Genomic DNA, 20,800 nt, shown 5'->3' with positions numbered 1-20,800 from the left:
TTTATTACATAAAAGGCTTTTAAAAAGCTAATAGTATTTACCTTTACCTTTTATAATCTAATCTGTTCCAAATGGTTTTAGACTAAGATTTGGCTTTCAAATGTGGGCTTTAATTTTCTTTTAGATATATGGATCATGTATTTTGGGTTTTTGGGTATTGCTTTGTTTTGCTTTGGTTTGTTTTAGTTTGTTTTTTATGTTTTGGTTTGCTTTGGTTTGTTTTGCCTTGTTTTTTGTTTTGCTTTGCTTTTGTTTTGGTTGGTTTTTGGTTTGTTTTGCTTTGCTTTTGTTTTGGTTGGTTTTTGGTTTGTTTTGCCTTGTTTTTTGTTTTGCTTTGCTTTTGTTTTGGTTGGTTTTTGGTTTGTTTTGCCTTGTTTTTTGTTTTGCTTTGCCTTGTTTTTTGTTTTGCTTTGGGTTTGCTTTGCTTTGTTTTTTTTGTTTTGCGGTTTGCTTTGCTTTGTTTTGGGTTTTTTTGCGGTTTGCTTTGCTTTGTTTTGGGTTTTTTTGCGGTTTGCTTTGTTTTTGCTTTGCTTTTGTTTTGGCTGGTTTTTGGTTTGTTTTGCCTTGTTTTTTGTTTTGCTTTGGGTTTGCTTTGCTTTGTTTTTTTTGTTTTGCGGTTTGGTTTGCTTTTTGGTTTGCTTTGCTTTGCTTTCGTATTTTGTTTCATGTATGTACGTTTTTAAAAAAATTGACGCCAAACAAATTTGTACAACTTGTAAATCTGTCAGCCTACTTCACAGCTCTGTAATATATTGCTACGGGCCCATGTGCAGCTGAGTGCAAAACTTTGCATTGTCCATGAATTCCAGGTGAAATAAAAGGATATCAAACTCTGCACATGTCTTTACATGATGACGATCTAAAATATATAAAGAACTAGAGGACACTGAAAAAGGGAATCATTGACTAATAACCTATTTAAAACTTACTTGTGAGGTCTAAAAATACATGTCTAAATAGGAAAAATACCTTCTTCTTTTTTCCAGTTTTAGATGTGGGTTTTTCACTCAGTTGTAAATGAGCTCTCTGACCACTCGTTTTTTTTATCCTGTGCTGTAACGTTGGTTTAATACATCTTTAGCCACACCAATTAATATTTTAATACTTAAAACATCATTTCTCGCATCAGTACATCACAAGCTAATGAATGCTGCCTCAGTAATCTTCAAAAACATTTAATATTTGGCATGGCTGGACCTGGTTCCAGATCATCTACTTATAATCATCACATCTGATCAAAAGAGATTCCAAAGAGAAGCAATAGCTGAGGGAATGTTTTAATGGTAGACCAGTTCCACACAAAGACACTGTTTGTACGTCACTCTTCGGCCTGAGCTTCTCGCTCACACATTTTGATCAGTTTAATCCAAATGCTTTTTTGTTTCCTCTGCGCCGTCGTACTTTATTACTTGTCGTTCCTCATCCTTGTCATAAAACACATTTTTTTTCCCCATTTTGATTTAAAACATATTTAGAGGATATAGAAACAAACCTGAACACAAACGTCTTCCATTAAATGTTCCCAGGAATCATGAAATCCATCATCCGTCCCTTCTCTCTTAAATACGCGACAACGTTAAGGTTCTGTACACCGTTTACTTCAAGATAAATACGTTTTTGCCTGCCATATCCTAGTGAATTCAACACATGAAACCTTTTTCCTAGATCAACAGTGGCATGCTTCATAAACATGGACATGAGCGTGTCTATTCCCGAACAAAACACAGCTAAAGATGACAAACGAAAGGTAATGGGGGGTAATAGGAGTAGGGTAAAAACGTATAAAAGGTTTGTTTTGGAAATCAGGTGTATGTGTTTTTTTTTAGATGGCAAGGTGTGTCTTCACCCAGAGGAGAATCTAATACTGCATGTATAAGGGAACACTGTAGTTATTCTTAACTGGCCCTCAGTTAATTCTCTCACCTCTCTTTGCATAAGCCAAGGCTGCACAGTCTACTGAAGGACAAACAGAAGGCACTTTTATTAAAGTATAAATCGGATGCAACTTTCTCAATGTTGGCGTGGTCCATAGTAACGTTATTATATTGTTATACACTGATCAGGCATAACATTATGACCACCTGGTTAATATTGTGTTGGTGCCAAAACAGCCCTCCCTGACCCATCATGCACTGTGTATTCTGACACCTTTCTATCAGAACCAGCAAGAACTTCTTCAGCAATGTGAGCAACAGTAGCTCGTCTGTTGGATCGGATCACACGGCCCAGCTTTCACTCTCCACGTGCATCAATAAGCCTTGGCCGCCCATGCCCCTGTCTCCGGTTCTCCACTGTTCCTTCCTTGGACCACTTTTGATAGATACTGACCACTGCAGACCGGGAACACCCCACAAGAGCTGCAGTTTTGGAGACGCTCTGATCCAGTCGTCTAGCCATCACAATTTGGCCCTTTATCAAACTCGCTCAAATCCTTACGCTTGTCCATTTTTTCTGCTTCTAACACATCAACTTTGAGGACAACATGTTCACTTGCTGCCTAATATATCCCACCCACTAACAGGTGCCATGATGAGGAGATAATCAGTCTTATTCACGGCAACTATCACGGTCATAATGTTATGCCTGATCCGTGTATAATACAATTCTCAGGGAAGCATTGATTTGCACGAAAAGATCTTTCTACGTTCTTGATTTGTTGATCGTTACCACGATTTGACTCGACGTCTCCGGAAAGGAAGTGTTGAACTAAAGAAAGCAATAAACAACCTGGACGTCACACAGACATTCAATTTTTTGTGTACACAGATGCTGAAGTGATACAGAACACGTACAGCAAAGACCTCGAGAATAAGCACGAACACAATGTCTGACTTAGAGTGGTGAAGTAAACTCAATTCCTCGATATCTACTCAAGAACTTGCTGGGTTTTATGTCTGTTGAAAAACCTTCAGTGACAAGGACACGGTTCAAGGACTCACAGTCACATAGTTACTAGATAGCGGGAAGAGACAACTGGCCTTATGCTTAAGCAAACATTTCAGACAGAAGGTGGTCTGTAATATTCAGAATATTTTCTCATGTATAGATGTTCTCATTAGATCTGGCATCTTCGGAACAAATCACCTGCTCAGACAGAGAACTTTGGCAAACCAGCAACATCCAAGCAATCAGGACAATGAGGCATCTTTACATGCCCGACGACTCAGGAAACTTGGTCTGTAGCACTAGACGTAGTGGTTTTATTTGTTTGACCTTGTCTGTTTTTGACTGTGTCTGAAAGTAGGAACATGAAGCTTTATCAGGTTTGCGTGAATATGGTACAATCATGACTTTGTACCATGCTGAAGAGCTTCATCAAGCATTCAGTTTAACAGTAGGCTATTAACAAGACCAAACACACACACACAACACCGAACCACACCACACTATGCACTCAAACATAACACTGAGAGACAAGGGACAGACCAGATTCCAAAATTAGGAATGGGGCCAAGCAGAACAGCTTGCTTGTGTTCACTGTCTTTTTGGACAATGCAAAGGAACTCGGACGGGAAGATTTAAAGGAAAACACTGAGAGGTAGAGGCTGTAAATGACAAGTAAAAAAAAAAAAAAGTTCTACTTCCTATGTTGAGGTGAGACGTTACCTTTAAAACTAGAACTTCAAGTGTGCTTGTTTCCTTGAGTACCAAAGGCAAACTCATCACATTGTGACCCTTAGCCCGTGTGTGTAGCCTATAAAACGTCATCTCTTTACCACCACAATGGAGGTGTTACTATTGACACCATGGTTGACTGTGTCCTTGGTACAGACACATGGCCTGTTGTTGTGATGGTGTCTAAGAGCATGGGTGGAACCCCCCAGTATCTAATTCCATAAGTGTACGAATTCACGTGAAGCTTTTATTTTTGACCTCTGCTCTATTTCAGAGCAGCATGGAGAGCTGTTTGCTCTGATGGACTTGGATGATGGACAAAATCAATGCTCAAATTGTCTGGGACCAGAACCTTGGCCTTATGGCATCATTACGCTTCACTACATGAATATTAAGGGCTAGTGATAATCTTTTCTTTTGTGCTGCATGGAATGCTTTGGACCAACATGCATCGATGCCAAACGAGTGTGCCTTTTCATTCTTGTTAATAACACTGAAGCACATCCATCTATCCCTGTCAAGACACTGGGATAGATCCCAACATACTGGTGTTTTTGCGAAGGCGTGCAAAGAGTGAGCGTGCCCTCGACCTGTGTATGAAGCAAGTGGAATGTTTGTTTACTATTGTCCAGTTTAATTGGGTTTTTACCCCATAGATAAATGTGGCACCGTAATCTGAACAGAGTTCTGGTTGGTTGGTTGCCACTGGACACAGCACGTCTCCAACGTCCATGCAAAACTTTGTTTCAGCAGATGACGTTCTGCAACAAAAGTCGTTTATATAAAGCGTCACAGCATTTATGGTGACCATCAGCCGTGACTCAGATCAACCGGCACATAGCAGAACAAACTCCTTCCCTAGTAAGGGCTGTCAAGAAGTTCTAGGCAGCTATGGGGTCAGGGACCAGCTGATTGAAGCACCATACAGAGTATCAGTATTTTGAGCTATTTTCAGTGTTGGTATCAGTATAATGATGTCATTACTGAAGTACTTAAGAGGGCTGCCTTTTGTTGCGTGGCAAGGTGCAAGCAAGATGACCCTCATGATGACTGATATATGGCTACTACTAGTTCCAAATGAAATGTCAGGAAGTGGACAAGAAGGGTACATATAATGCACCATGGTTGTGTTACCGACTGAAGGTCGGCCGTGCCATTTCGGACACTCGGGGGGTGAAGAGACGCAGACTTTTTATAGGTTACGCGGTTATGTGGGGTCACTGTCTTGAGGTCACAACTTTGGTAGTGTTACCCAGCACTAGTTCCCAAGGAGACCTTTCTGGAGGTCACTTTTCAGTTTCTTTTACAGAGCAGTGTAAACAGACTCAACACCATTATTCCAAATACTGTTATTTGTAGAAGTACGTAGAAGAAGCGATAGGAGACGTGGCAACCGATACCTAACTTTGTATCTTTGTACAAGGATCTTGAATGGGTATGATGTTAGAGACGGGCAATGAAAACAATGTAGAGCAGTGAAGGTTTTAGATGTGGGCTGAAAAACACACAAGAAACAGGGGGACACAATGAAATACTTTTAAGTACAACACATTTCGAGTCAAGGACAAAAAAAAAGAAAAAGAAAAAGAAAAGAAAGAAAGAATTTTAGGCACATTATTCTCTAGTGAATGTTACTGTGTGTACAGGAATGCTGACATACAAGAGTATTTACAACAGAGTACAGAAAAGGGAGCTTGTCTGAAGAGCTGTCTCAGCAGGGTAGAAGAGAGAAGAGCGCAGACACGTCCACCGGTTAGCCTTCCGACGGCCGTGAACTCCGAGTCCCCTCCCAAAAACAAACACTATGCCTGACCTAGGACTAAGAAGGATCTTTACCCGACTTCTTAGGTTCAATTCAAACAAATGAATAAACTCAACAGACGCCTAGTAATCGCTACGACGAGTAAAAAAATAAACTGGAATGTGAGAGCTTGGTGCAGATCTACGACACAACTGTAAGATGGAACCATTTCAAGTCAAACATTTTTTTTTTACTCGTCAGACATAAGATTGCTTTACTGTGTTGGATTTTCTTTAAACGCTAAAACAAAAAAAAAAACTAACACAATACCTACCTAGAGAACTGCAGGATAAAAGAAAATTGTAGATGATCTAATGATTTTGATCTACACAACCAACATCTCACAATTCTCCCATACTTTAAAATTAGTGGTCTTACTCAAAATAACTAAAAAAAAAAAAAAAAAAAAATACTGTAAACATAAAATTACAATTTATTTGTTGTTGAACAGTTTTTCTTCTATCCTTTCTTTTAATGGAATTACCTCTGTGAACTGTACATAAACCTCATGATCATGCACTTTTGTTTATTTAAAGAAAAGCCCATAATTCAGTCGATGTACCGTTCTACAAAAGGAACAAGACTTCTCGACTGGATTCAAGTAAGCACCATGTGACAGGCTTATTCCTTCTCTACACTTCTCCTGTTCGCTTTGTTCTGCACTGGACTTCCCTCCGTCCGTACTCGTAGCTGAAGTTTCTGCAAGTGCTTTCGTGATCTTTCTTCGACTCCGCTTATCCTAGCCCCCATCCATCATCCCTCATGAGCAAGAAACACAGAACACCAAAAAAAATAAAAAATAAAAATAAAAAAGTGAACAACCCACCCTCTCTCATTTTTTTTTTCTGTTTAAATCCTTCCTTTGTCAACACAAATGAACTTGTGATCTGTGGCCCTAGGATTTTAATTTTCTTCAGATTGGGTATTTTCTTTTTTTTTTTTTTTTTTTCTTTTTTTTTGTACATGTACGCAGAATAGACACTGGTTTGAAAGCAAGGTCTCCCGGTGGCAAGTCAAATGTTCGGAGGTTCACATTTCTCTTTTCCTTTTTTTTTTTTCTTTTTTTCCTCTCTTTTCTTTCCTTGTATTTTCTTTTTCTTCCTTTTAGTCCCGCTTTAGCTGTTGCTTCCAGGCCTCGTTCAAGTAGACCAGCCTCTTGTAGTTGAGCACGAGTAGAATAAAGTTCAGTGCATATGTGGTAATGCAGATGATGCAGAAGTCTTTCAGGACAAAGTAGAGGATGTAGGCCAGGTACACCGAGCCTATCACTGAGACGATGGACGTGGTCATGAGAATCAGGGCGGCCATCGCGCTCACGGTCAAGCCTAAAGGACACACATGTGGGCTGGTTAATGACAGGAGAAAACAAACATGGTAATGTTACAAATGAGCCCCTATGCTTGTGCTTCAGGTCTTAACATGAAAACCTACAAGTTAAAGCTCCTGATGTTCAGTTGCCTGAATTTATTTTTATATACACGCACACATTATATTATATATTCTATTCTATTCTATTCTATTCTATTCTCTCCTCTCTCTCTCTCTATATATATCTATATCTATATCTATATATATATATCTATCTATCTATATCTATCTATCTATCTATCTATCTATCTATCTATCTATCTATCTATCTATCTATATATCTATCTATCTATATCTATATCTATATCTATCTATCTATCTATCTATATATATATATATAGAGAGAGAGAGAGAGGAGAGAGGAGAGTTAGTTTTTGGGGTATTAATCCAGGAAAAAAACTATTAAAATACTTCAATAGCAAGTATTACAATTATTAAAATGTATTTATTTATACATTTTTTTATTTATATTTTTATAAATATAAAAAGTGTAAATTTTATAAATATAAAAGTGTATATTTATATATATATATTTTTTTTTTTTGTGCTTTTTTTTCCTATTTACATTTTATTCCCCAATATTTAAAACCTCAAAAAACAAAAACAAAAAAGCTGTAATTATGTATTTTTATATACATTCATATAAAATTAAATTTTTTTTAAATACATTTTTTTTGAAGAATTTTTTGTTGTTTTTCAGGAAGAATCCTATTAAAAAACTTCAATAGCAAGTATTAAAATTATTTTCCAAGGGAAATTGCTTTTATGTATTTATATTTATGTACTTTAAAAACAGACCTAAGTGAATTCTTTTCATCTTTTTATTTCAGCCATTTAAAAATAATTTGACACGTTTGTTCTTTAAAAAGCGATCCACCAAGAAAAAAAGAAAAAAAAGAAAAAAAAAAAACACATTTCCAAAGATGTTATAAAATATGCACGACACTTGTAAATATGACATCATGGTATTTCGTCACACCCGAACTTGCACATAAAAAAAAAGAATCTGGGAATGAAAACTTTCCGAAATGAAAACGTCTGCGGAGAAACATCGGCATGCTGACAGAGGGAAGAGTGACCTTTCTCCAAGTGGCACTGCCATGACCCAAGTACACACAAGCCCTTTGCATTCTCTTCTCTCCTTTAAGGTCAATCTATTCATAGATGCAAAATTGTAATAAGGACAAAGGGACTAACAGTGAGCGCACACAGAGCCAAGGAGAGACCAGGCTGAAATGTGCAGTGGTAACAGTGTTAGGCTTAAAAAAAATAAAAATTCTAATTCATTAAATTAAAATTAAAGTTTTCAGGTCAATATAACTTCTGCTGGACAGATATTATTAAAAACCTGGACAAAGTGAAGGAAAGATCAGATTGACATACATATTAGAAAGAAATAAGCTATATTCAAATAAAAAAAAAATTTAATGGTCACACAATCATGCAGTGAAATGCTTTTTATGAAAAATAAAAAAATAAATAAAAATAATTAAAAAAAACAGGTAAATAAAGGAAGATGAAATGGAAATTGAGCAGAATAGAGTAGTAAATAAAATACAGTGGCATTAGCTGTATAGTGGAAAAATAAATAGACAAAATATTAAAAAATGCAGCACAGGAAACAGTACAGTTACTGATGAAATGTTATGAATAAAGTGGAACAATGTGTCAGGAATAGCAGTAAAAAGCATTTCATATTGAGCAAAACTAACATAAGATGGGACTTTGGTGTTGGAGAGACGTGCCTGCTTGTTCCCAACAACCCCTTCAACAGGGAACAGTATCTGCCTGGACAATGCATCGGTCTGTTTATCTGTAACAAATCGAATCACTGAAGGTGGTGAGAAGATCCGTGACAATGTGCTGTGTGTTAGGTTATGTTAGACGCATGAGATCTGGTAGAACTCGTGGTCCTATCAGCTGGTCACGGAAGCCTTACATGTGGGAGAGTCTGAGTCAGCAAATGCCACCGCTCTCAGGGGAAGAAGGAGAAAGAAACAGTACAAAAAAAAAAGAGAGATGTGACGGAGGAAAAAAATGAGTCATTTGACTCAAATGGAAGCCCAGGAGGCGGCCAACGATACCGATTTCAGCTGTTTCCTGTAGACTTTGGTGCGAGGTTTTATCTGAGGAATGTATTATTTTTATGCCATGAATTATTGTTTAATCCATCAATTATTTAAAGAAAATGTTTTAAGCAATATTTTGGTGAAATCCTTTTATATAACTATAACCGGCCAAATGCGTCACCGTCACGTCTCTTGTATTTTCCGATGATAAGAAACGATAAACAGGACAAAAAGATGTTTGTCACCACACCCATCCGAGTGCCTCCCTACCACACATACAATCTGTGGTTCAGTTGGCTGTGCCAGGATATTAAAATCCACGTATGAAGTTTTCCCTTTAGGTAATCTAATTGCTGCACCTTCAGGATGTCCAATAGTGGGAAAATGTTTGAGTTTAGACTATACCTTCTTGAAATCTGAGTAGAACTGTATATACACTATACCGCCAAAAGTGTTGGGACATCTGCCTTTACATACACATGAATGTAATATGGAGTTGACCCGCCCTTTGCAGCTGTAACAGCTTCAACTCTTCTGGGAAGGCTTTCCACAAGGTTTAGGAGTGTGTTTATGGGAATTGTTTGACCCATTCCTCTAGTAGCGTATTTATGAGGTCAGGCACTGATGTTGGACGAGAAGGTCTGGCTCGCAGTCTCTGCTCTAATTCATCAAAAAAGGTGTTCTATCAGGTTGGGGTCAGGACTCTGTGAAGTTTCTCCACACCAAACTCACTCATCCATGTCTTTATGGATGTTGCTTTGTGCACTGGTGTGCAGTCATGTTGGAACAGGAAGGGGTCATCCCTAAACTGTTCCCACAAAGTTAGGTGCATGAAATTGTCTTGGTATGCTGAAGCATTAAGAGTTCCTTTCACTGGAACTAAGGGGCCTTGAATTCAATGATTTGGAGGGGTGTCCCAAAACTTTTGGCAATATAGCGTATACCTGATTCAATTCTAAAGAGTTAACCAGTTTTTATTAACCACTTTTCAAATAGTTTGTGAAGGTTTACACGTGTTTTGTTCTTTTTTTAATTTTTGATTCTCATGTACTTTTGTTAATCTTATGTAATAAACTTTTGTTGCATCTAAATCACGAATCAAGACTGTAGTGCGCTCTCGTCTTCACCAGGCCCTTGGTGGAGTACGCTTGATTAGTTCAATCCCTCAAGACCGACATAATTAAAACGGTGTCATTTCATGCTGGCGGGAGGCCAGATGTCTTGGTTTTATTATAACAACTGTAGTGAGAGGTATCCGGTTCTGGATCAGTGTAAAGGGCAACTCCAACATGTCTGAAAAGTAAACTATTTGGCAACATGAGTCATTGGCTGTCCTTCAAAAGAAGCCACACTGATGTCGGATGACTTACCTAATAACAGCTGAAAGACGTAAAACAACAGTCCGTAGACACTGTTTGGCTGATTTATTGCACTGTTGTTACCAAAGATGGACCCCAACAACCCGAATCCTCGACCCCATCTAAAGAGGAAAAGAGAGAGACACATGGAGAGGTTTAAGTGCTTAATGAGAACGATCAAAATACAGTCATTTTATCTAAAGATTAATGTCAATGCCCTCTCTATTTGGAGCACAAAGAAATCTTTGGCCTGAATAAGAAAAAAAAGTCACAAGATGATGAAAGAAGCAGTGAAATGTAATAATCAAAGTGGAACAGAGCTTCCCCTTGAGCAAGCCAAATGTCACCTTTAGCCCTAATAACGTCATCTGAGATGAATAAAGGGAAACTTTGAGCACGAGCAACTCTCGAGAGCATCGGATTCAACACTCGCGAGCGACCTGTACAACAGAAGCAGTGCTTTAATCTAACCTGATATCATCACTGTGTGTGGAGGCACGTGATGGAGCTGGTAAACATGCCCCTGCTCCCCTCCCTGATAGACAGATCATGCCACTGCATCGTTAAAGATGGACTTTAAGCATTGGTGTTGCTTGAGTCCCAAATCTGTATCATGTATCATAACGCCAATCCCATTACAACAGGACTTATCAGCCTCCTGTATCTGGATTCCACCCTGACCTGAGGAAGAGCTGCCAAGGTACAATGTGTGGATAAAACCCATGTCTGAGCCACTCTTTTTTTTTTTTAATTCATAGTTGTCTGACAAATAAGTAGGTTTAACAACAAGGAAAAGGTTTTCTCTTGGTATGTAACATCTTGGTGTGACGCACCATATACACCGATCAGGCATAACATTATGAGCAGTGACAGATGATGAGGAGATAATCAGTCTTATTCACTTCATGGCACCTGTTAGTGGGTGGGATATATTAGGCAGCAGGTGAACATTTTGTCCTCAAAGTTGATGTGTTAGAAGCAGGAAAAATGGGCAAGCGTAAGGATTTGAGCGAGTTTGACAAGGGCCAGATTGTGATGGCTAGAGGACTGGATCGGAATCTCCAAAACTGCAGCTCTTGTGGGGTGTTCCCGGTCTGCAGTGATCAGTATCTATCAATAGTGGTCCAAGAAAGGCTGGCCCAATCCAACAGACGAGCTACTGTTGCTCAAACTGCTGAAGAAGTTAATGCTGGTTCTGAAAGAAAGGTGTCAGAATACACGAGTCAAGGACCAACACAATATTAAGCAGGTGGTCATAATGTTATGTCTGATCGGTGTGTAATGTAGTTCAACTTTGCAGTTGAGTAAAAAATGAGCAAATATTGGCCAAGCAACCTGACAGAATTATCTACAAACAGTGAGACAGATATTAGGGCAGATATTAAAACTAAGAGATTCCAGAAAGTGTGAATTATGTATTATGTATAAACTGCAGCTCTTGTGGTCTGCAGTGGTCAGTATCTATGAAAAATATACTTGATGTCCTGTAAGTTGTGAGGTGGGGCTCATGGAGTTTCATGGAAGCCCCACCTCACAACTTCGAGGACTTAAAGGATCTGCTGCTAACATCGTGGTGCCAGATACCACAGCAAACCTTCAGGGATCTAGTGGAGTCCATGCCTCGAAGGGGTCAGGTCTGTTTGGGCAGTAATATTTAGGCAGGTGGTCGCCCCGGGTTATCATAATTCTTAACCCCGCTTTTAGCTCCAGGTAGGTTTCATACTTGGCATTTCGAAGCAGGGTTAGCACCCGGGGTTATGTAACCCTGCTCCGAAGCTCTGAGGCAGGGTTAGCAGCACTTTTAAAGTGTTAACCCTGTATTACGCTGCCAAACATGTACAGTGTGAAGCGATAGTGTTAGGATGTTGGGGCTAGACGCACAGCAGCAGACACTCGATATAATCGTGTGTATAATCAGTAGTTGTAGTGCTTGAGGAAAAAAATAAATTATGTCAAATGATGATGGAAAACAGTTTCATTTTTACAGATATGGTCAGATAAGTCTGTTCAGGACAAACTGGATGGTACAGTCAAAAATATTAGAGAGAGAAATATGAGGAAGTGACTGAAAAAGCAGAAGCTGGATATCAACAAGAGGCTAGTTTAGCATAAACATAAAAAAAAATAAAGCTGTGAAAGCCGTGTATTATTTTGTATTTTAGGACCAATTCTTAAAGCCTTTTCTGTCCCTCACTGATGTGTGACGGTTGTTGACACCATAAATATGGAAATAAGAAGGTTAACCCAGGGTTGAGGGATGTTCCGTGTGAAACGTCAGATTACGAACAGCCAGAATGAAGACACAAGACAACTCAGGATTTTATTTCCCTGGGGTTTGGTGAGTCAGGGTCAAAAGGCATCAGGAAAGCAAATTTGGCCGTGCTCTGAGAGTGGGAGGGACGTGGTCATTCTCACTACCCTGTCAATCACAATGTCACTAATCAAACATGGACAAGTATGTGGAAGAGGGCAAACAGCACAGAGAGCGTTGCATTGCCAGCAGGAGCAGCAGATTGGCTGACTTCGCGTATCTATGAGCCTTCAACATTCACGATGGGGTAGATCTGGCTGGTGGGTGGAGGCTGACAGGTGACCAAACTGGAGGAGATAAAGAGGGGTATGGACCCACTGACAGCCTGGACATATACACTGCTTCTCACAGGCATTTGGGGAGCCGACCTGTCCATCTCCGAATTATGTCATAAACCAAGAAGTACAAGAAGACAAAGAAGAAGATGGAGACAAAGAAGATGAAAAAGAAGACGACGAAGAAGGTGACGAAGAAGGCGAAAAAGAATACAAAGAAGACAACAAAGACCACGACGAAAAAGAAGACAAAGACCACGAAAAAGAGAAAACCGCTAATTAAAGCCGCCTACACGTTAGCAGGTTAAATTCCACTTGTTTTTTGTACTTTCTTAATATACCAAACCTATGTGGTAGCATAAACATGACAAGACTGAAAGAAAGCAAACTATATATTGCCTTTTTACACATCTATCTGTGTTCTCTTTATTCGTTATCTCTGTCTCATCTGTTTTCTTTTAATCACAATTTTGCACACTGTAGTGGGAGTAAAGGCTTTCAATTTAGTCTGAGAAAGAAATTAGATAGATGGAAGGAAGGAAGGATGGATGGGAGGACAAAAGGAAGGAAGGAGGGAAGACTGAATGAATGAATGAATGAATGACCAGGCCATGCTGTTCAGCTGTTTCCAGACTGTGATCTGGTGTTATCCCTTACACAATCATCCTAAGTGTTTGCTTTTAATCAATCCAAAGAAGAAGGAGGAGAAAAACAGCTGATAATAAGGCGACTCTACTTTCAGCAACTCAGCTGTTTACCCTGAATATCTGCTCTGCAAAGGAAAGCTGTTTCCTCTGGTGGAGATCTGGTAACCGCCACTGGAAAGGAAACCACAAAGCGACAACGCAGCAAACGGCGATGTCTAACACCAGACACGGCAGCGTGCAGAACGTCTCTGTCTCAAACCTGCTCTGTTTGGCGGGAACTTTACAGATTTACGCTGATGTGTGCGAGCCAAGACAAACAGTCCACAGATCACATCAAAAACTATCAGAGTTTGGGGTGGAGTGTTATATTAAGATGGCCAAACGACTGCAAGATAAGCGAGTGAGTAACTAAAATAACAAGTGTATCGCATTCGTGCGTCTGTAACATATTGTGAAATCTCATTACGCAACCCGTAACGTTATCGGCTTGTTCCCGAGCTTACAGCAGCGAGCTTTTTAATAAGTGTAATGAAGGCTGCGTTTATCACAATGTGGACAAATACACCGATCAGGCATAACATTATGGTGAAGAATAACACCGATTATCTCATCATGGCACCTGTTAGTGGGTGGGATATATTAGGCAGCAAGTGAACATTTTGTCCTCAAAGTTGATGTGTTAGAAGCAGGTAAAATGGGCAAGCGTAAGGATTTGAGCGAGTTTGATGAAGGGCCAAATTGTGATGGCTAGACCACTGGATCAGAGCATCTCCAAAACCGCAGCTCTTGTGGGGTGTTCCCGGTCTGCAGTGGTCAAACGTGGTCCAACAGTGGTGAACCGGTGGCCAAGGCTCATTGATTCACGTGAGGCGCGAAGGCTGGCCCGTGTGATCCGATCCAACAGACGAGGTACTGTTGCTCAAACTGCTGAAGAAGGTAATGCTGGTTCTGATAGAAAGGTGTCAGAATACACAGTGCATGACGGGTCAGGGCTGTGTTGGCAGCAAAAAACCAACACAATATTAGACAGGTGCTCATAATGTTATGCCTGATCAGTGTATATTGACACAACAGGTTTCAATTGACCTTTTAAAACTACACATCCCAGATAAAGTGTATCAGACACTTTGTGTACGTTGTGCGGTTTTGCAATATCGTTACCAACATCTTATTCAGCCTCAGTGATGATCAGTAAGAGGCGATTTGACAGGTCTAGGTGTGGGCAATACTGCCTTCAACTATCAGTTTTGTAGCGTGTTTCTATTAGTATCATCGTGTATTTATTATGTAGTGCAGCCAAATCAGCAATGAGCCAATTAAGCATGAGTGAATCAGGCTTACGTGTTTAATAGCGATTAAACACTTGTCATGCGTTAAATATCAGATGGTGTGAGCAGGTGTGAAAAAACACAGGCTGAGCTGGTTAAACAGGTGACTTCACCAACGGCTGGTTTTCGGCTTCCTTATTATTTAAGTAAACTGATTAATCGTCGTCTCAGTACTGTTGTTGGAGACTCTCCAAACCACTCGGCTACTGCGGTACTACTTCTACTACTCTTTCAACCTGGAAACATAAAAAAGGTATTAATCTGTTAATGAATGGTACAGAGAGTCGCGATCGCACGCTGCAGTGGGATATCCAGAAAGATCTGTTGTCTGGTCAGAAGCTCGTACTTTTCCTTTCCTTTTCTGGAACCGAGCTACCAATTTTTTAACTGGACATGCTTCAGGGAAGTTTCTAAATTTGTAATGTTTTCATACCCTGTCAACAAAATGTGCGGCTTACACAAAACTGCAGCCTTTTCAACTCTTTAAAAATTAAATCAATAATAAACATAAATTAAATGAAATTGTATGCAAAATTAGGCAAATAAATAATAAATAAATAGAAAAGAATTGCAATCCAGTATCATGTTTCATGCCAGATACATTTAATATTATTATTTTTAATATTTATTTAATATTAATATTATTTTATAATAGCGTTTTTTGCCCACATTAGTCTGAAACGTTAACAAATATCCAAACAGTACCATCTCTAGTTCTTTTGATCATTCAGTAAGTCCCCGTCGCACATGGACGTATGTATCCGGACTAACCGAGGAGATGCAGGGGATGAAAACGTACATTTTTTTCCACATCAGTGACTAACGTGAAGCGGGATCAAAAGCATCCAGCTTTGATTAGATGAAAAGGCTCCACAGCCATCCTTACACAATCGTCTCACAGCCATCCAGCCACACAGACCTTTACCCAAGATACCATTAAGTGCAAAACTCAGCATTGAGTGTCTCGCATGGTTTGGCATAATAACGACGTAAAAAAAAAAAATAGACTTGGTAAGCTGATCTGTGTAAGTGAATCTGAAGTGAGAGGATGTGAGCCTTCCCGTTACATGCGGTCCTCCGTATTTGACTGGCAAAGTGGTCGCTACGTCGCCGAGATCTAACCGAGCATCTCTTCTAATTTCCACATGTGGCTTGAAGTTTGAATGAAAAACAAATCAGCTCTCGAGAGCTGAGCCTGGCCTGCTGTAATGAAGCCTGGTTTACCAGCACAACACTGATCACATCTTTTTGCTTTTCGAAGTGATCCTGAAATCAGAGACGATATCCGATATCTCAGCATCCTCGCAGTAATCAAGTGACTCTCTCTACCGAATCGGTGTGTGTGTAACGGCACACACGTGAGGGCAGGACCTTCCAGTGTTTGTGTGCATGATGCGTGTTGTCTCACGGCGTAAAATTAATAAATAAATAAAGACACAACCTGTCTCATACCGAAGCACTGCTGAATTCAATTTACAATACTGCCTGATACATTTCAAATGATGGGCTTTTATCAGCAAGCATGATCTAATACACTATATTGCCAAAGGTTTACGGACATGCACATGAATCTAATATGGAGTCGGTCCGCCTTTTGCAGCTTTAACAGATTCCACTCTTCTGGGAAGGCTTTCCAAAAGGTTTAGGAGTGTTGTTTATGGGAATTTTTGACCCATTCCTGCTAGACGCACATTTGTTAGGTCAGGCACTGATGTTGGATGAGAAGCATTAAGAGTTCCTTTCACTGGAACTAAGGGGCCAAGCCCAACCCCTGAATAACATCACCTGAATACAATGATTTGGAGGGGTGTCCCAAAACTTTTGGCAATATAGTGTATGTTCTCATGTTTATATTTACAAATAATTCATAGGGATATGTACGGCTGACCCTCCGGATATTCGAAGAATGACAGATGTTTAAATTGTAACAGAGCTGAAAAATGAAAAGCATGTAACTACTGATATACTGAAAGTCCTCTGAGAGACGTTTATTTAACCATATCGGCGTCCCGTAACGGTTTACTCTAACAGGGACGTCTTCCGGTTTCTTGCTAACATGTCAAACTGATTTTTTGTCGTATCAGGCTTAAAAAAAAAAAGAGAGAGAGAGAAAAAGCTGGTGAAGAAATGCCTCTTTATACCGGCTGTATCATAATCGATAAAAGGACCTGAAGTTATCATCAGTGGCAAATTGCTGAGGTATAAGACAAATAACACACTTTGATGTGATTGGAAAATAATCCATTTCGAGGCACTTCACGCCCGGTTCTATCACACGATTCTATCATTGATTATTTTCCTATAATAGCATGTCTCATTGTGATCTAAAGTACATCACGTTCACAAATCTGCTGTCTTTAAAAGAATAATAAACCTTTGAATGACAATCAGGAGGTCACTATGTACCCAGGTTCAGATATTGACCAAGATGTGTCTGGTGCATACTTGCCTAATTTCTCAGTAGCTTGTGTGTTTAGAGATTAGACTAAAGACAAGTTAAGTTGTCTTTGTGTGTCGTATATACATTACTGCACAGTGATATTCTTTCTTCACATATCCCATCCTTAGGGGTTGGGGTCAGAGCACAGGGTCAGCCATGACGCTGGAGAAGGGTGGGTTGGGGGGCCTTGCTCGAGGGCCCAACGATGACAGACTTTCCAGTCTTCCGATCAATGGGGCCTTGCTCGAGGGCCCGACGATGACAGACTTTCCAGTCTTCCGATCAATGGGGCCTTGCTCGAGGGCCCAACGATGACAGACTTTCCAGTCTTCCGATCAATGGGGCCTTGCTCGAGGGCCCGACGATGACAGACTTTCAGGTCTTCCGATCAATGGGGCCTTGCTCGAGGACCCGACGATGACAGACTTTCAGGTCTTCCGATCAATGGGGCCTTGCTCGAGGACCCGACGACGACAGACTTTCAGGTCTTCCGATCAATGGGGCCTTGCTCGAGGACCCGACGACGACAGACTTTCAGGTCTTCCGATCAATGGGGCCTTGCTCGAGGGCCCGACGATGACAGACTTCCCAGTCTTCCGATCAATGGGGCCTTGCTCAAGGGCCCGACAATGACCTTCTGGTCTTCCGATCAGTGACACCACTAGAGCTACCACTGCCCAGGTTACTGCACAAAACAGCTCGTCTACAGGTGTTACGATTAAGCCAGTACATAAACTTTAATCTATCCATACCACAAGTATGCAAAGCTGAAAGCGACAGCCTGAACATGTCTGTCAGCCTGAGGCTTGTCCTCTGGTGGTTCATTTGAGCTGTGGCTAACCACCAAAAGCAAAAAATAAAAAATAACGCCCTCCTCAGTTCCACGTCAGTAAATTACTCACAAATGACAATACATCTGTGTCAAGGCTAATGCTCAACACAATCCAAGGTGTTCAGACGAGAGGACTTAAACAATCGCTTTATTTACACTTTTATGGATCAGAATTTCAGCACCACCGGGTACTAAATAAACAAACAAACAAACAAATAAATAAATAAAAATAAGCACCGTGTGGAAACGCCTTAGAAAATAAAACCCGAGTCAGTCTGACAGCTAGCTAGCATCACTACCGCCTAGCATTCCCAGTTTAGCTAAATAAGAAACGGAAAAATTACAGATACAGGACGGAAAAATAAACTATAACCAGTTTCATAAACACTGGTGTATATTATTAGAGCTGGGTTTTATCTCTCTCTCTCTCTGTTTCAGTTTAGACGGCTAAATGGCTCGGAAGCTAGTTAAAATGTCACACACACACACTCACTCCTGCAGGGAAAATCTGTTTAGTCACTATACAGTGAACGCTATTAAGGTTTGGGGAAAAATATTTGATATTGTTATATTTGTATTCCAGGGACAAGCCTGATAACTGTCGCTATCGATGCTAATTAGCTGCAGGCTTTATCAGTTATTCGTTAGCTAAGCTAGTTCCCTCCATTCAGCTCGATAAGTTGTATGTATTATTTACATTGAAACGCTAGCGTCAGTTTTAAGCAAATCAGTAATGCACGTGCATGATTAGTATTACACTGAGCTAGCCAGGTAGCTAACACCCAGGCACATCAGTGAGCCAGTCCACATTACAGCGCTATGAACCTGGTACAGCCATGCTACTCTACCGCACTCAGCAGTACGCACTCGATAAACACTAAGCCCGCACCGCGACCGTACTCGTCTCATACTCTAGTATGAAAGTAGGCGGGTTTTTCTGCACCTAGCCGCTTAGCTTAGCTCGGTGCACTTACCTTGAGCCGAACACTTTGGAACAGCTTATAGAGTTGCTCAGGTCGCACATGGCCTGATAGTTGGCATCCCGGGATTTCTCCCTTTCCACGTGAAACGCGTATACCGACAGTAGTATTCCTAACAGGCAAACGAGGAACCTGGCTATTCTTTCCCATCGAGGGGTGGACACTCTCAAGACGGGCGCCGCCATGTTTTTTCCCGGCCTTGCTCGCACACACAGCCTTCTCCGACCATTGGGCCCGCGGGAGCGGAGACGTGGAAGAGCGTCGGCGCGCGCCACAGCGCCAGGGGCGTGTCCACCCGCGTCAGCGCTCTGTGGTCGGCAGGGGGCGCGCGTGCGCACTCGGTTTCAATCAGACGGATGGGTGCAAACGTTTGTGTCCCCTGAGGAAAAAAATAAGTATCAGGCATAACATTATGAGCACTGAGAGGTGAAGTGAATAACACTGATGATCTCCTCATCATGGCACCTGTTAGTGGGTGGGATACATTAGGCAGCAAGTGAACATTTCGTCCTCAAAGTTAGAGGCAGGAAAAATGGGCAAGTGTAAGGATTTGAGCAAAGGGCCAAATGGTGATGGCTAGATGACTGGATCAGAGCATCTCCAAAACTGCAGCTCTTGTGGGGTGTTCCCGGTCTGCAGTGGTCAGTACCTATCAAAAGTGGTCCAAGAAAGGAACAGTGTTGAACAGGTGACAGGGGCATAGGTGGCCAAGCCTCACTGATGCACGTGGGGAGAGGAAGCCTGGTCCGTGTGATCCGATCCAACAGACGAGCTACTGTTGCTCAAATTGCTGAAGAAGTTAATGCTGGTTCCGATAGAAAGGCGTCAGAACACACAGTGCATGATGGGTCAGGGCTGTTTTGGCAGCAAAAAGGGGACCAACACAATATTAGGCAGGTGGTCATAATGCTATGCCTGATATAGTTCAACTTCTGAGTAAAAAATGAGCAAATATTGGCCAAGCAATCTGACAGAATTAAATACAGTCAGTGAAGAAGACAGATATTAGGGGAGATATTAAAACTAAGAGATTCCAGAAAGTGTGGAGAATATTATGTAGATATCACACAGACAGTTAAAGTCTGGCCTTGATGAGACACATTATGCATCAGGTATTATATATAATAATATAATTTGATTAAAATATAATATTAATTATAGTGAATCTTAACATAACATCATAAAACAATGGTAGAGTGGGGAAACTATATACATGAAATAAAGAACTGCACTATTGTGTGTGTGTGTGTTTGTGTGTGTCTCTTTCTTTTGGCTTTTTTTCGTGATCCTTTTTAATATAAAAAATTTCCAATAACTTGATGATTGCCTTTGCCCATTGCTGTTTCTTTTAAGGTATTTAACCAGGTCTCACACACACAATTCCTTTGCCATTAATACTCAAGGAAAACAGACAAAACGAGCAAAAGTCTGGAACAATATAAATGCCTACTGAGAAGACTAACTGCATGTGTTATTTATTTCCTATATTATTAATTGCTGAGTGCCATAAAACGAGGCAATAATAATGGAGCTGACTTTGCTAATAACATAATAATTAAATTAAATATTAGACCATATAATATTATAATTGCAATCTTAGCTAAATTTCATACTTATCAAATTAACTGTAACAGTCATTCATAGACTAATTACTGGACACGCAATTAAATGTTTCATGTTTATTTTTTCTAATGATGAAAACGCAGTGAATGAATGGAATTTGTTTGTGCTTGAGTTGTCTTTAGAATTTGATCTCCAGATGAACTTCCAGTATAA

General features: G+C 40.3%; 1 protein-coding gene across 1 annotated transcript; it reads right to left on the bottom strand.

The window, feature by feature from the left end:
* Window positions 1-6,341: 6,341 nt before the first annotated feature.
* Window positions 6,342-19,300, bottom strand: vkorc1l1 (vitamin K epoxide reductase complex, subunit 1-like 1). The gene is made up of 3 exons (XM_058382966.1): window positions 19,019-19,300; window positions 10,224-10,333; window positions 6,342-6,741 (listed from the first exon to the last, which is right to left on the bottom strand). The coding sequence occupies exons 1-3, from the start codon at window positions 19,207-19,209 to the stop codon at window positions 6,521-6,523; spliced, it is 522 nt and encodes a 173-aa protein (XP_058238949.1). The 5' UTR covers window positions 19,210-19,300; the 3' UTR covers window positions 6,342-6,520.
* Window positions 19,301-20,800: the final 1,500 nt, after the last annotated feature.

This window comes from Hemibagrus wyckioides, linkage group LG28 (assembly GCF_019097595.1).
Source record: "Hemibagrus wyckioides isolate EC202008001 linkage group LG28, SWU_Hwy_1.0, whole genome shotgun sequence".
Lineage (NCBI taxonomy): Eukaryota > Metazoa > Chordata > Actinopteri > Siluriformes > Bagridae > Hemibagrus > Hemibagrus wyckioides.
This window is presented reverse-complemented; position numbering and strand designations above follow the sequence as displayed.

Coding starts and splice junctions, on each gene's coding strand:
- vkorc1l1 (XM_058382966.1), bottom strand. CDS start 19,209: ATGGCGGCGCCCGTCTTGAGAGTGTCCACCCCTCGATGGGAAAGAATA. Junction 10,334..19,018: donor TCCAAAGTGTTCGGCTCAAG/GTAAGTGCACCG, acceptor TTTCCTCTTTAG/ATGGGGTCGAGGATTCGGGT. Junction 6,742..10,223: donor CGTCTTTCAGCTGTTATTAG/GTAAGTCATCCG, acceptor TGTGTCCTTTAG/GCTTGACCGTGAGCGCGATG.